Genomic DNA, 17,579 nt, shown 5'->3' on the forward strand with positions numbered 1-17,579 from the left:
TTAAGCTGAATGTTAGTTATATATAGTATGTATTCTATAACAAAAAATGTTTCACCATGTCTGCAGCTAAACTTGAGATAGAAAAAAAAGACGGAATCTCATTAATCTTGTTACATACATCAACACACCTCTTGAATATCCATTAACGCAGTTCTTTCTGTAATTAAACAGACATAAAGGTTGTAAACAGGCCATTTTTCTCTCGAAAGAATGAGTTACCTGAATGTTAGCTGGGAACGTTTCTGCAGCTTGTCTAGAACGAAGGAGATGGGGGACAATCTTTAACTTAACCCTTGTACTGACGGGGTCCCTCTTCAGCTCTGGTTTCAGAACTGCTCCCTGTTAAAAATACGTTTAATTATAACTCAGCAGTTCAAAATTACTGTGCACTGAAACAGTCATAAGAGATTATCTACATCAGTGGTCTCTCAAACTTTTGTTTCAAGCTTCCTTTACACTCTTACACTACCAAAGACTCCAAAGGGCTTTTGCTTATACTGGAATACTATCAGTATTTGCTATTAGAAATTAAAACTGAGAAATTTTTAAATATTCACTTAAAATTATAAGTCCATTACATATTTTCAGAAATAAGACTTTTTAAGAAAATTAACTATATTTTCCCAAACAAAAAACTGTACTGAGTGGCACTGTTTCACATTTTCTATAAATATCTTGACTGTCCACCTTAATAGAAGCGAGGTGGGTTCTTCTATCTTCTTCTGCATTCAATCTGTTGTGATATACTGTTTCGGTTAAATTACATTTAAAAAAAAAAACTGGCAGTGAGTGGGGTCAAAACAAACAAACCAACCCCAGTTTCATAAAGATATGTGCTTGGAAAAGTGGGGATGATCTTAGCCTTTTCAGGTAATTGTAGATATTCTTTGATACTACAGCAAAACTTAATAAACAATAGTTTAACGGCTAGTTGCAATTTGGATTTGAAACCGTATCACTGAACTTTTGTATACTGTTATACTAAATTCCACTGATCTATGTTGCCCACCGAATGGCCCCCTGACCCTTGTAATGCTTCTGTAATATCACTGGCCATTTGGAAAATACTGGCTCATGATGTAAACATTTCATTATAAAACATTTTTTTAAATCATGTTATTATCACCACCAATCTCATGAGAAAAATCTGCAGGTACTGACAAAATGTCAGGCTCATTGTGATCCAAGTTTTCCTAAATTCTAATTTTTGCTTGAAAGTCCAATAAACCACGTGAATTGTTTTCCTTGAAGCCTCATTTCTTCATTTTAGAGAACGTATCTGCCAAATACTATCTCGATATCCACAGTTTCCCTGTCTAGAGGTAAAATAATTTTTACTGATTCATCAAAGATATTCTTTGTTGGTTTTTTTCTTTTCTTTTTTTTTTTTTTTTTAAGATTTACTTATTTATTTTAGAGAGAGCAAGAGAGAGCGTGCACGAGCAGGTCAGGCAGAGAGAAAGAGAGACAGGATCTGAAGCAGACTCCACGCTGAGCACAGAGCCTGACATGGGGCTCGATCCCATGACCATGACCCAGGCAGAAACCAAGAGTCAGCTGCTCAACTGACTGAACCACCCAACCACCTCAAAAAAGATATCCTTAAGTAAAGGTGAGTTTTATTCTCTTTTTTTTTTTCTTTTTACCAAGAGTGCTGACAGTTAAGAACATGAGAAGTACAAGTACTGTTTAGTGACACAGTTCTGGTTTGTGCTAGGATCCCAGCAGTTACACCCACCATTGTTTGTGCACCATCAGTGCAAATCTCAACACAGTTAAAGAAAAAAAAAAATCTCCCTATGACCTGATAAGGGTGCACAGACCACATTCTAAGAACCAATGATCTAATCCAACCCTTTCGTTTTCTCCACGAAGAATATGAGGCCAAGAAAAACTCTATGATTAGCCAAATCTCTCCTCTCCAGTACATTTATGTGCAGTTATTCAGGACTAGAATCCAGGCGGAGGCTCCCAATTCCCAATTCATTGTTCTTTCTGTCACATCACACTCAATTTAATCTAACTGGAAATAGTATGATGGGGGGATATTATGATTTTTAAAACAACTCTCTATGGCTTAAAAAGGAAGCAAGCGAACAAATAATCCTTGTATGTCTGGATTTGAACTCGAGAACACTTTTAAACACAGTGAACTGAACAGAACTTAGCTTATTAAGCAAACACCTTACTTGGAGGCTTCAGAAGAACCCATCTACTGTCCTAGATTTTAGACCAGAGGTCAACAAACTGGAGCCAATGGGCCAAATCGGGCCCACCATCTGTCTTGATAAAGCCTCTGAGTTAAGAATAGTGTTTATGTTTTCAAATGATATTTTTAAAACCAAAAGAATAGTATTTCAGAATATGTGAATATAAAATCAAATTCAAATTTCAGTAACCATGAAGTTATACTGGCATCAGCTTCACGTGCTGCCTATGGTTGCTTTCACGTTAGGGCAGAGCTGAACAGCTGCTGCCTCAGAACCACATGGCCAGCAAAGCCTAAAAAACTGACAGAAAAAGTGTCACCCAGACAGCATATCATCATTATTTAAGTACAGGAATTGAAACCACCAGCTCAAAACAACTAAGTTACCAGGAAATTTTAATCTACCCAGACGACATGGCTTAAAATTAGTATTTCCTATAGTACAGGTTCAGCTTAAATCCAAATAAGTAGGAGAAGAAGTTCAAATATATGGAGCTCTTGATAACCAAATGCTTTTTAGGATGATGTGAGAATAAACCAAAACAACTCACCTCTTTCGTCTTCAGTGGTATATCTCCAAGGTACACCTTGTACATCTTATTAATGATGGCAGGATTATTCCAGTCAATCAAGCTACAGAAGGTTTCAACACAGCTTGTTAAAATCATTTTTTTGTCCCACTTCAATTACTTCAAAAAATACATAGCCCCAATATTCGTTACCAAAGGAAAATGTCAGAAATAGACAAATGAACTGAGCAACGGACATTGTGGAAGAGAAGGAAAGGGTTTTAGATCAAAGTTCGTTTTTAAACAGAAATACAGTAGGTCACCTATCCCACCCTGATTCAACAGCTCATTACATCCACGGCCCAATCTGACACCCACACAAGAAAAATGGACTGTCTTCCACTCTCGAGGCCGATGGTATGGAGCAGTTCTGACAGAGCAGAGCTACAGACACTTGTTCAAAGAGAACATCACTCTCCTGTTGAACCACCTGGAAACCCAAAAGTGATAAGGCAAGTGACCAAAAAAAAAATAAATATATATCCTTTAAAGCCCCAACCCTAAGCAGCTGGCAGCCCAGCCCGTTTCTCCGCTACTGGTCCCTGTGATCCCCAGCCTCCCCCTCTCCCTTCTCTGCCAGCACACGCGTGCAGCCTCATCACCTCATTCTACACAGCAGTCCCGCTGCCATTCGTCACTGAGACTTGCTCCTCCCTGGGCCCCACTGTCAGGTGAATGAGAACACGACGCTCGTTAGCGCACGGCAGCCGGCCTCTGCAGCAGCCCCTCCCGGTCATTCTACACCCCCAGCAACGCTGCAGTGCTGCGGGGCACCCCACCAGTGAGATTTAGCCCTACTATCTCCTCTGTGCCTTCTGACACCGCTTCTGCTTCCAAGCTACGCTCTGTCCGTGCAAACACACTTTCTGACGCTGCTCTCACGGGTTTTCTAATCCAGCTCATCCATCTGCCTCTTCCTCAGCCACAATCCCGCCAGCCTCGAAGATGTCCCACCGTTCTATGTGAGTTTTTATTCACCTACGCTCCCCTCAGATGACGGCCACTAAGTAATCCTCAAGCTCCACCGTCGTTTCCCTTCTATGAACACGGCAGGTGGAGAGATTTCTGACAACACATACACACTTCAGTAAAACTTAATCATCAAAACAAACTAAAAACTAATAAGAGAATTTTCACTGTTGCTTCTACTTTTCCCCTTGCCATCTTTCTAGTTTTTTGATCACAGGTTTGTTGTGAAAATTCAGAAACGTACAGAAATGTATAGGGGCGCCTGGGTGGCACAGCGGTTAAGCGTCTGCCTTCGGCTCAGGGTGTGATCCCGGTGTTATGGGATCGAGCCCCACATCAGGCTCCTCTGCTGGGAGCCTGCTTCTTCCTCTCCCACTCCCCCTGCTTGTGTTCCCTCTCCCGCTGGCTGTCTCTATCTCTGTCGAATAAATAAATAAAATCTTAAAAAAAAAAAAAAAAGAAATGTATAATCCATATACCATATCCCTCTCTATTCTTTTCAGTAACCACTAACTTTGGTCTATCTTTTTCTAGACTTCTTTCTTAGGCACGGAAAACGGGCAGATGGTATAGCAGGTAGGTAGGTAAAGAAACAGATCAAAAGACATGCATCACTTGAAGAGATACTTCGGGATTTTTCTTTTAACAAAATGGGAAAATATCTACATATTGTTCTGAACTTACTTTTCACCTCTTAACAATGTTATACTCTTCTTATGAAAAAATGCACACTTGTTTTAACAGACAAAACCAAAACGAACTAGAATACTTCGACACCACATTTATATTTCTAACAATCCAATCCACTACATGGTGTAAAGAATGGGGCCAGCTCAAATACAATGAGAGGTTTTAAAGAAAGATTTTTTTGATACTTCAAAATCAAATCAATTCTTTGAAAGGGATACCAGGAGGATGCAGTTATAAGCAGCATGAAGGAATTTTTGACTTTGGGGGGGAGGGGGATATGAAAGCACAGTCCAGTCCAGCTTTCTTTTCCCACAGAGTCACTTCTGCACTCCATCAGCGAAAAGCATAACCAGAACTAACTCCATGACAACATGCTCCTCTCCTGCCCTGGAGCGTACGCTGCTCCCAACGGCCCCCACACGTGCAGTATGCTTATGGACATGCAGCCACACTACCGAAGACAAAGCAAAGTTATCTTCCTTACTCGGTTACACCTGCTTATATCGGAAAAACTACAATATATGCACTCCACTGCCTTTTAGCATGTTATCACATTAAGCATTAAAACAAATGAAGAATATAACTCTTCTATAACTGTGATAGTTTTCAACCAAGTAACTTCAATTTCTTGTGTTGTTTTTCAGTCTCCCCACATGTCCTGTTTTAAATCAGGACACATATTATTTTGTGTTCTGTTGTATTCATTTGCCATTACCTGGGCACAATTTACACGTTGCTTTATTACTTTCTAATTATTTTGGCAGATATATATGTAATATTCCATACAGAGACACAGAGTTAATTTACTTAACTATTTCCCTATAGTGGAAATTTGAATTTGTTTCCATTTTTCTTAAAATTACAGGAAATGGTATAATGAGCAAATCTATAACATTCTTCTAAATATAATCTTTTTCTTCTTTTGAATGACTCTCTTAGGATAAATTCCCGGAAGATTTACATAAAAGATTATAAATATTTTTATGATTCATTACATACTGCAAAGTGCTTTCCAAAAATTATTTCAGTTTATAATGCCAATCAACGAAATATAAAAACAGCAGTTTCAACAGAAACTTAAATGGAGTTTCAACTGTTACACAATTTCATTTACCAATGGGTACAAACTGGTACAGGAGTGTTTCATCTTGCGTTGATTTGATTTCTCACACAAAATATTTTCTCTGAGCCTATTACTAGTTGTATTTCCTCCTGTGTGAATTAAGATCTATTCAGCACTTCTTTTCATGGGACCTGTTTTTTACTGTATTAATCATAACACCAACATATCCTTTATTAAAAGCAATCTCAAATGGTTTGACACGGAGGAAGAATCAAAAGTGAGTAACTTCTGGGTTGTGACATTCTTCTTAACACCAGTTCTTTAAGTCCATTTACCTAGCTGACAAAGGTCTCACTTCTTACGGTAAAATCTCTAATCCATTACAGTTTTAAACTGCTTTTCTAAACAGATTTTCTCCTGTCTTATACTGAATCCTGCTCCTAAGGAAACTGTCTTTATTACAAATTAGGTATATTTCATAATCTCATAAATTGAATGTCTCATTACAGAAAATTCTGAAAGAATAAACATGTACTGAGTGAGCTTTGACAAATATGGCCTCTTTTCATTTTTTAAAGATGAAAAGTAAAGTATTTTACCTTTGCTTGCTTTTCAATTCTAGGTCTGCCGCTGTCGCTACACTGTGGCGTGTGTCACTAGAAGCAATCACCAGATGGAGAACAGCTTCGAGTTCAGGCACCTGCTCAGCTTCGATGAATTTCACTATACCCAACTTGCACTGCAGAGAAGTGAAGGGAGGGAAAAACAGCGATCAGAGAAACAAATACCACCAACCAAAAATTAATAGTAACAACAGCAGCTGCTCCTGTTTAGGCTTACAATGTGCAAGGGAACTGTATATAATATATACTCACGACTTCACTTAACCCTCACAATCTAGGACATAAGTAATATTATACCCATTTTTCTGATGAGGAAACCAAGGCGAGGCTTAAGAGATTAAGATGTATAGTAAGTGATGAAAACAAGATCCAAACCCAAGTTTCTCCAACTCGAAGACCATTACGATACACAGCCTTCCTACTGAGGTTACAGCCTCTCTAGAATGATAAAGCCTTGAACTGAAGTCCAAATTGGGAGCCTGCAGGTAAGACAGTGGTACATTATGAATAGAGGGCTCCATGGATTGTTTCGACAGTTCAAGAAGAACTAAACCACATTCCATAGAGTTCCACTCTATTGTTAACATATTCATTCTGTCCTCAATATTCTTACAGACTGAAAACAATAGGATTTCAAACACACTCTAGTCAAGGCAAGTGAAATTTTAACCAAACAGTATTCAATCTAATTGAATGGCTAAAATGAAACACAGACTGAAGAGGGATTCTAATTAGAACTTCATGCAATGTGAAGGACCTATGAATTTCACAACAAAGAACTCCATTTAGGACAAATATACCTGAAAACTATCTTTACCTTTAAAATCAGTTACACAATAGTTCTTATGTATATGAATCAAGATTCTGAGAGAGTTTCTAATTACTAAATAACAACAGATGCAATTTAAAAAGGTATATAAACAGATCATAAAATGCTTGCCTTCCCTCCCGTTGTTCAACACAACTTAACTTGTGGCAAGAGCTACAAGAGAAAAGACTCAAACATTTACTTAAGCCACAGAAGAACGGTTATGGAAACTAACTACACAAAGATATAAACAAAAAAATGTGCAAAGAAAACAGAAAACAATACTAATGTCCATCAATAGGAGACTAGTTAAAATCCTATGTGGTTTACACATAATTTTACATAAATACTTAAAAGGATGACTTTTAAAAAAGCCTTATATACTGTTAAATGAAAAAAGCATACCACAAATACTGTATTATATGTAAATGTATGTAAATGTAATATGTAAAAATGTATTGCATAAAACTGTATTTATATATATACACATACAAACACACATACATAGAGCAGGTTGTCGATGAATGACAAACTAGGGTGGCAAGATTCCAGGTAATTTTTAACTTCTCTTTATAATGTTCTGTACTACCTGAATCTTTATATTATCATAACTTTATCATTAGAAAAAATAAAAACCATTTTTATTTAAATAAAAGCAAAATTTTATTTCATCCTTGAAACTAAATGGTTTAGATTCACTAGACGATAAAACTGACAAAAAAACATGGAGAGGCCCCTAAAAATTAGCAAATAATTACCAACGGGAGATTACAACTTAATGTTAACGATTTTTCTCCAGCACTTGGAGCTTGAGCCCTCAGAGAGGCCTAGATTCAAAGCCCAGTACTAGAAGGGAGACCAAGGTACATCTCAAAACCTCAGTTCCTTTTACAAAATGAAATAATTACTCTACCTCCTCGGCTGCTGTAAGGATTAAAGGAGACTGGCTATTCAAAGTGCTCAGTAGTACCTGTCACATTGCTCACACCCAGAAGAGAGGCTGAAACCACTATTACCTTGCTTTCTTACTTACACCATGGTTTGAGGAGGGGAAAAAAGATCTACAAAACATGAAGCAAATCTAATCAAACATAACCCTCGCTGAACAAATCACTCTACAAATTTGCGAGTAGAAACAATGCCCCACTTGCCTTTTTGCCCTTTCCTGGGGAACACTGTTTTTTGATCAGTGGTCACTTACATTCCCAAAAAGAAAAGGCATCCCATCATTTAGACTGCCATGGAGAGAGAAAGGAAGGATTGGAAGACTAACCCATGTTGCTTGAATTCCAAAATAATTACATACTGATCTCATCTGTTCTTCCCTGAGGTGCCTGATGACACAGACACAGTGAGGCAACTTCTCTGGAGAGCACCAGTCTTTTTAAAAAGCTGCTCAGAGAACATCTGTGTCCTGTTTAAATCCAGAATAAAATGCTTAATGCCAATTTTTAAATTCCCAGCAAGAAATATAAAAGGCAGTCATGCTTTTCCCCCATATCGTCACATGTGAGTAACAGGAGTTCCTCACTTTACACAAAATGTACAGCCCTAAAAAGCGGAATAAACTGAGATAAATTGTATCTTAACTGCACCAAAACAGCGAGATGATTATTAAACCTACACTCAAAAGCTAAAGTGAAAGATGTTAATCATACTGTGTCTCTAAGCGGGCTGGATTTTGCCCTTGAACTGTGGACGCAGTGAAAAGCACCACCCACTCCTCCCTCTCCCTGAGGCTTTAACAACCACCACGATGAGGAGCGCACATCAGGTCAGTTGGTCGTTGCAGAGCTACTGCACTCGCGAGACCGAACACATGAGAACCACAGGAGACGCGGCCAGCCTGCTGGGGAATGGCCATCATGCACACACAGTGATACCTGTTCCAACTGTTCAGGTGTCCATGGGTTATCACCAATAACTCGCTTAGCTGCATAAAAACTCATTCCTGGGGGAGGCTGGGGTATTCCAGAACCTCCCCCACTATTGGAAGAAGAACCCTGTCCTGAAGATGAATTTTGGCGACTCTGGGATTCATTTAACACATATCTGAAAAGGAAAGAGAAATTTAACCTCCCTATTAAAACACATTCATAAACACATACATGCACATTTAACACATTCAATTATATATTTTTTCTCTGAGAGATTTGTTCCCTAATACTTCAAATTAAAATTTTATCATAAAGAAAAATTCTGAAGGTATCTAAAAAAGGGTATTTACATCTTTAGCAAATTAACCATGAGAGTCCATCTGTTCAGCTTAGTTACAAATGAACTATTACGGTCACCAACAATGAATATAAATATTTTGCTCTCAATCTATAAACAACTATTTAAGAGCCACTATGGACCTATTACACCTTGAGTTTTGGGTTGACAAATACGGAGAAAGATTAGTTGATTGTTAAGAAGGGTTAAAAAAAAAAAAAAGTCACGACATTATTCTATATCCAAAGCATAGAACATTTTTACAGTTATTCCCATTTCTGTCAAGTTGCAATTCACCTTTAATTCTCCTTATATCCCTGCATTAGAAAACCCACTGAAACCTCCAAACCACTTACCACATAAGTACATAATGCCCCAAAAAAGAAAACAAAATTCAAAAGCACCCAAAGATGAAAAGTCATAACAACTAGCTCTTCCCATTGTATTTTCAAAGTCCTTTGTAACTACTTATTTATTAATTTACCATCCTAGTTTCATTTTCAGCTTCTATAGATTAAAAATAAGATTTCTGGTAAATTTGTTTTGATCCAGTTAACTTGGTATTTCTCATCTACAAAATGAAAATTTTGAAAAAATTTAATTCAAGTCCCTTCAAACTCTAAAATTCTATGCTGATGAATTATCAGACTGGATACTAAAATGAAATACCCATTATAATAAAAATTAACAATAACACTGAGATCCTGATGGTATAGTAATTATTTCACATTACTTATATGCTATATCCATTCAATCTTAAATCCATCTATTAAAAAAAAACCTATTAAGAAATCACTTTAATATTTTTATAAAAATAAGGCCAATTCCCACTGGTAAGAAAAACTGGATTGAGTACATTTTGTGCCTAAGTTAAATTTGGATTTGGTAAGAAAAACTGGATTGAGGACGTTATGTGCCTAAGTTAAATTTGGATTTCAAAATTTATTTACCAAAGCCATCATCACCTGCCAATTCTGGCTGCCTCCTGATTTAACAACTATAAAAAGGAGGTTTTCATTTATTTCTAAGTTAAAGCAAGACTGGTGACAGTAAGTAAATGAATCAGTAATTACTGAACAGCTAACATTATGCAAAACACTATCCTAAGCACAAGAAAGGAGAATACGAGGAGGTGTAAGATTGAGTCTCTGCCATCTGGAGCAGGCTGAGATAATAACACACGTATGACAGCATTTGACATCACATGACAAAGAAACCACCGAGAAATAAGAAATGATAGGACACGTACTAGAAGTGAATAGATAGAGGTGGTGGAAGTGTTTCAAGGTCTGGAAAATCAAGCCACCAAACTAGAGGGGTAGGAGGGGAGCAAACTGGAAAGGAAAGAAGTTGTACAACGTGAACCCTCTTGTGTCTGAATGGGGGGGACAGAGGACAGGAGGCTCCCCATGCTAAGCTTATAGTACATGTTACACTTTTGACAGGGAAGAAACATAATGAAAGCAGCATTTTAGAGAAATATCTCTGGCAGCAAGACAACCTAGAAAATAAGTAGCCTAGAAGCAGATCACAACCTGGGCCACTGTGCAAGGGACCAGAGCTAGATAAAACAGCTCTTGACTTCAAGGAGTCCCCAATTAGGGAAGATGACAGGTCAGCAGTATGAAAAAAACACAAAGTGGCAGTACAGCTGGATGGTTAGGGTAATAAGGACCCGGAATAGTGTCCTCTGCCAGGGCAAGAAATTTAGTGAGAGACACACACAGCTGACAATTAAGCTAGTTGGAGATGCTTTTTCAAAGCAGCTGCTTTGGCTGTTGTTTTCTTTCTTCCCTTCTTTTCTGATAGGCAGGCATTCCAAGCAAAGAGAACCGTATTCTCTTAAAACATGAAAGGCAAGGACATAAGAGCATATGAACTGCATGAGTGTATGTAACGACTGGAAAATAATACCCCAAGGATTTTAAGGGTGATCTGGGTTTTAAAAATCAGGGATCCCTGGGGCACCTGGTGGCTCAGTCGGTTAAGCAGCCAACTCTTGATTTCGGCTCTGGACACGATCTCAGGGTCATGAGATCAAGCTCCCCACCCCCACCCCACAGAGGAGTCTGTCCTTTTGCCCTCTCTCTGCCCCTCTTCGCACTCAAGCACAAGTGGGTACTCACTCTATCAAATAAATAAATAAATAATCTTTATAAAAATAAAAAAATAAAATAAATAAAAATCAGGGATCCCCCTGGCAGTGTAGAGTTTTGGAGAGGAACAGCGGGTGAGAAAATCGTGACAAGAGCCGAGCAGATGAAACCAGCCCACAGCGGGCAGCAGGGAGAGTGGTTCCGGGACGCGACAGGGAGCAGAGAGGGGGTATTATGGGACTGGTATTAGCTACAAGGAAAAGGAGAGCTGGAGGCAATTTATAACTGTACACCAACATGGCTAAGAGAACCATCCAGCACGGACAGCAATTAAAGAAAAGGAACTATTTTTATGGGGAAAGACTGATTTCAGCTGGGACAGGCTGAGTCTGAAACCTAAGAGCAGCTCCACACCTGTAAGGTCAAGAGGCAGTGGGGCTGGGGTTTAGAAGAGGTCAGGGCTACAGCAGAAATGAAAATCTGAGACATATCCATTTTCAAGTGAAAGCTGAATCATTTAAAATAATATTTAATCCCACACAGTGAAAGCAGTCAATAACAAGGTCGTTGGGTTTTTATTTTTGAACCTACCCATAAGGCATCAGAAGGACATCTAGCATGAAGTCCAAAAGCAGCTGCACAGTCTTTGGTTTCTCAGCAAGATTAAACGGAGAAGCTGATTTTGATGATTCAACAGGGTATTTCATGTGAAAAAGGGTTGGTATTAAAAGATGCATTAAGCTGAAAAAACAATTACATTTATTGCAACTACTTTAAAAATAAGGTTTTTATACATGCAAATAACAGACAAAACAAAAATCACATAACAAAAAGTGGCAAGTGTAGCAAGGGCCATGCACTTTCAAAACCACCAATTTACAAAGTCCTAATCTAGGAACTGGCCTAGCTTTCTTTGTTATTGAAAACCCAGTATAGTGAGTGATGACTGCCATTTATAGCCAATCTGGCTCATCACCAAAAACACCAGGGGCAAAATGTACATAATATGCCCTCAGCATCAGTATCTGAAGTTACCAAAGAGATTTTCTATTAAACTTCAGGTATACTTCAACTTATCACATGTTCTTTCAATAATTTTTTTCTTTTCTACAATTAAGATAAAGTTATTCTAAAGTTAAAGAAATTAAAAACCAATCGTGTTAATATTTTGAATACGAAAATTTCCAATGTGTGAACTTATGTAACACAGCTTCAGTAATTGCTTCTTTCATTACACGTGAAAACTTCAAAGAGTGCTTCTACTGTTTATTAATTTTATTTGTAAAGATCCATACTATAGTCTCTCTTTTAAAAATACATGTGCTCTAAAAAAGCAAAGTAAAACCATCATTTAGGTCCACCTTCCCTCCACAGCTTCCACACTCTTCCTGACGCCGCTCACCACGACCAGGCTACGCTACGCAACTTTGAGCCAAATCTGAAACTAAGGGTGTTATCCAAACCTTTTCACCCTTTCAATGCCCATGTGAATACAAACAAGTGATCTGCTCCTTAAGAAAACTGCTCTATAACTTCCTACCCTCCAAGACAGGAACATTTTTGATGAAAAGCACTTTATAACTAACCTGTGCAATCACATGAAATTAGTCTCTTCAAAATAACTGACAAAATAAATGCATCTACACTGAGAAACACACTGTTAGTTCTGCACACCTTCCAGTATGCTCACATCAAGAAACCTGATAATCACCAAAACAGTAACGTTGAGGTAACACAGAAAATTCAATCATTTGTCAGCCGAAAGAACTCAAACCTTCGCATTAGCCTAAGTAAAACCAAACATGTGACTCTATGTTTGAAAGGTAGCTGCTGACGCACGCAGGTGGGAGATGAGGGAATTGGGGACCCCATACCTGTCCTGCTGTGGCTGAGGCTTCCCTTCCATGGCAGTAAGAAGCGTAGGGGCCAGTTCACACTGTTTTTCCACTGGCAGGCGAGGGTAGCCCATCTTAACATAAATTATAGTAAAATTCTAACACAACGGGAGAAAAGCAAGTGAGCATGAAGGGAATACTCCAGGATTTCAATGCAAACACACGGTTGATAACTTAGGGAGTTATGTTATATCCAAGAAATCACATTCTCTCTCCATATGTTTATCACATGTGTATTACAGCTTGATCAACGATGACATCTCAGGAAGAATTCCAGCCCTACTTATTCAAAACACTTGCTTTAAGATGTGCTTCATGTGAGAGCGCATGACCTAATCTAAAGCACTCATGCATACATGTATCAAACATCATGTCTTTTCACTTTAAATACGTACAAATTTATCTATCAATTACGCCTCAAGAAAGTTGGGGGGGATAAAACATGCAGATATGCAATTTTCGCTGGAAAGAAAAAGTCATCATTTGGTGAATCTGAAGCTCCATACTACATGTTAGCATCAGAGCTCCCAGCTTGTTGCACTAAGCCTTTCAACCGAAGAGGAGAGCACCTGTGAAATCCTAGGCTGCCGCTCCGCAACTGGTTAGTTACTACAGCCACCTTGGTACGTGGCAGCTCTCCGGTTCCTCATTCTGCTAACTGACCAGTGGATGATGAACCAAGGGAAACAGACTGCTGTGGGTATTTTTCTATCACTAGAATCCGTATGAATGCTTCATTTTAAGCAAATTCAAATGCGTATCTGGATCTATGCATAAGATAAAGATCTGCTTTTCTAAAGGATTCTTCACTTTAGAATAGGTTCATAAGGTTATTCTTTGGAAGACATTCTACTTGGCAGTTTTATTGGCACACAGTGTTTCTATTTGCTTGAAGAAAGGAGCACCTGTAAGGAAGCCGTATGTCCAGAGCAGGCACAGAAAAGACATCTGGACCAGTAGGTGGCTCCAAAGGTTTGGAATCCAGATGTTAGATAACAATCAATAGATTCAGCCTCAATGCTAGGAACAACAGGGCCACAAAACGATCGTCTGACATCACACAGCATCCACATTTTTATATATCTACGTTTCATGAAGATGACAATTTAATAGGAACATTTCTTACCAGGCTCAGTATTTCACTTTTAAAAAGGATACCTTTCTGAATGTATCAGAAACAGGCAATTTTTTTAAATTCAGCTTCCTATCCTTGCCATTTACCCTTTCTTCTTCTCTTATTGTTTATTCATGCCTATGCTGCATAACCCTTTGTTCTCTCTGTTCAGACTGGCCTCGTACAACCTTTAACCAAAAATCAAATCACTCACTGCTTTATCTATCAGCAAACCTGAGTGGTCATTTCACCAGCCTTCCTTTTGCCCAATGTAAACGACCACGCCTTATCCTGCCCCTACCACTTCAGGGGAAAAACTGTGTGCCATTTGAAGAAAAACACCTCCTGTTTCATTTAGAATTAGTCTGAGGTACAATTCTAAACTTGCCCATATACTGATAACATTTACCAAATGTCAGGAAAGAAAACTCACTCTAAGTCAGAAATATTCCAAGAGAACACTCACTGTGACAAAGGAAACTGCAGCAGGGTCCTGGTATTGAACCAATAGTGTTTCTACCGGGAGCTGTATTTTGGGGCGGCTTTTTATACGCTTATTCAGGTGGACCAGCAGTTCCATTACCTAAGACACAGAAAGATACAAACTGAAATTATTGATACCTTTAAAACAAATTCATTTCTCAACCGTTACTTAATTTGATGAATAGCAGCTACTTTGTTCTTTTCAAGGACATAAATGTGACATCCCAGAAGAGGAATTTACAATATCAGCGTCTTGTTCCAAAATGCTGTGTCCCCAAAGCTGGGATCCCATAGGAGCCTATACTGAGGCAGAGCCCCCCAGAACCTCTGTGACTGAATGGCTGCAACACACCATGCCACGAGCGAATGTTTGTGTCTCCCCCAGATGCATCTGTTGAAGCCCTAATCCCCAGCTGATGGTTTTAGGAGGTACTCGGGTTTCGCTAATGTCATGAGGGTGGAGCCCTCACAACAAGACTGGTGTCTTAATAAGGGGATGAAGGGATCAGAGTCCTGTCTCTCTTCCCCTCATAAGGATGGAGCAGGGAGGCTGCCCTCTGTCAACCAAGAAGGTCCCTCCATGAGGAACCAGACGTGCTGGCACCCTGACCTCAGACTCCCAGCCTCCGGAACGGTGAGAAATAAAGTGTTGTTTAAATCACCCAGTCTGTGGCCTTCTGTTACAGCAGCCCAAATGGACTAAGACACACTGTGAACGTAACAACACGAGAAAGAAACAAGATACCGTGGGTTTCCAGAAAAGACAGATTCTGCCAGATCAAGGAGGACTTAAGGAGGAAGTGACAGAACACGGAAATCCTGACAAGTAGATGAAGTTCCAAGCAGAGAAGCAGTTATAAGAAGGAACAAAGTCTAAAAGAATGTAACATACTGCATGTGACTGACACACAGAGTGATAGGAGATAAAAGCAGAGCCCAGATTATAAAAGGACTCAGGTAAAATGCTGGAGAATTTTTACTTTATTCGGAAGATCATCTGATTCTACTAAAGCACTTTAAGTAGTAATCAGCTTCCTCTCCTTCAAGTGGGAAAAGAGAGAAGAGAGATCTGCAAGTCAATAATTTCTGTGGGTGGAAATCAAAATCCAGAGGCTTATGTCAAATGGCCCCGATCTTACTCTAAGAGTGAGATTATCTTGCTACGAGAGGAGAAGTAAGAAACCGAGTATTGAAAAATAACATTTTATGGGTGCCCGGGTGGCTTAGTCGGATAAGCTTCTGCCTTCGACTTGGGTCGTGATCCCGAGGGTCCTGGGATCGAGCCCCACGTCGGGCTCCCTGCTCAGGGGGAGCCTGCTTCTCCCTCTCCCTCTGACCCTCCTCCTTGCTTGTGCTCACTCTATCACAAATAAATAAATAAAATCTTAAAAAAAAAAAAAGGGAAAGGAAAGAAAGAAAGAAAGAAAGAAAGAAAGAAAGAAAGAAAGAAAGAAAGAAAGAAAAGAAAAGAAAAGAGAAGAAAAAAGAAAAGAAAAGAAAAGAAAAATAACATTTTAGAAAGCCTCACCTGAGAAAAGGATTTAAGGTATCTGTTCCAGAGGGCCAGGCCTACACTATTCTCCATCATTTCTGAAATGTATGCTCTAGCCTCAAAGCAAGTATTAAAGAGAGTTATAGTGGGGCACCTGGGTGGTTCAGTCAGTTAAGTGTCTGACTCTTGATTTTGGCTCAGGTCATGATCTCAGGGTGGTGGGATCGAGCCCCATGTGGCGCTCTGTGCTCCACAGGAATTCTGCTTGCCCCTTTCCTTTTGCCCCTCCCCCTACTCGTGTGGGTGCTCAGGCACACTCGTGCTCTCTCTCTCCCTCTTAAATACATCTTTACAAAAATAGAGTTATAGGACTATTCCTGGCAACAACAAAAGTTCAAATGAATCCAGAGCAATAATGAAATGTGAATTTTAAGAACAACAAATCTATAATCTGTGTCTGTTTAATGAATAATAATGAAACAGGTGACATTAATCAAACAGTTTCTGTACAGAACACACTTCTGCATAGCCCTTTGCATTTCCTATCTGATTCTCACAACAACCAGAGAGATGGTACTATCACTCCCATCTCACAGGTGAGGAAGCGGAGGCTCCGGGGACTGAAGTAACTTGTCCAAGACACTGAGCCACCAGGTGGCATAGTAAAGGTCTGACTCCAGAGCCCATCCTTTTAACCTTTCCAACACTGACAGTCAACCTCAATTTATCCGAAGTGTCTGTCACCGTGAGACAACCTTGGAGCCACTGATACCTTACCAAGTCCTAGAAACTTGCATTACCACACATACTCATCTCAGCTTCTTAGCTGTCCATACCTAAGACACAGCTGACTGACAGGGAAAAGAATCAGGAGGAACCGGGCTCAGAAAACAGCCCTGTTCTGACAATCGACTCTAGGCTGAGTCCTGGAAGGACTCTACGGGAAGTCACTATTAGTGACAGACAATCATGCCCACAATCACACTTTCTTTCTATGATAATTTTTTTACTTTAAATAAATTAATGACTTAATTTTCTTTTAACAATATTAGCATATTAAATATTGATGAATTTCTTTTTTTTTTTAAGATTTATTTATTTATTTATTTATTTGACAGAGAGAGACAGCCAGTGAGATAGGGAACAGAAGCAGGGGGAGTGGGAGAGGAAGAAGCAGGCTCCCAGCGGAGGAGCCCTATGTGGGACTCGATCCCATAACGCCGGGATCACACCCTGAGCCGAAGGCAGACGCTTAACCACTGTGCCACCCAGGCGCCCCTAAATATTGATTAATTTCTTAAGTTTGGTTATCCACTATCAGAATTCCTCTATAAACCCATAAACAAAAAAAAAA

The 17,579-nt window shown here is 39.2% G+C and overlaps 1 protein-coding gene across 2 annotated transcripts in view; it reads right to left on the reverse strand.

Moving 5' to 3' along the window:
- Positions 1 to 17,579, reverse strand: part of ECPAS (Ecm29 proteasome adaptor and scaffold) — a 100,448-nt gene that overhangs the window by 52,595 nt on the left and 30,274 nt on the right. For both annotated transcript variants that reach the window (XM_034664257.1, XM_034664258.1), the window contains 7 exons: positions 14,717 to 14,833; positions 13,116 to 13,234; positions 11,833 to 11,982; positions 8,815 to 8,983; positions 6,100 to 6,239; positions 2,761 to 2,842; positions 220 to 339 (listed from right to left, as the gene is read on the reverse strand). In XM_034664257.1, the coding sequence (XP_034520148.1) occupies positions 220 to 339; positions 2,761 to 2,842; positions 6,100 to 6,239; positions 8,815 to 8,983; positions 11,833 to 11,982; positions 13,116 to 13,234; positions 14,717 to 14,833 (897 nt within the window). The remainder of the gene's footprint in view (positions 1 to 219; positions 340 to 2,760; positions 2,843 to 6,099; positions 6,240 to 8,814; positions 8,984 to 11,832; positions 11,983 to 13,115; positions 13,235 to 14,716; positions 14,834 to 17,579) is intronic.

Source organism: Ailuropoda melanoleuca, chromosome 7 (assembly GCF_002007445.2).
Source record: "Ailuropoda melanoleuca isolate Jingjing chromosome 7, ASM200744v2, whole genome shotgun sequence".
Classification (NCBI taxonomy): domain Eukaryota; kingdom Metazoa; phylum Chordata; class Mammalia; order Carnivora; family Ursidae; genus Ailuropoda; species Ailuropoda melanoleuca.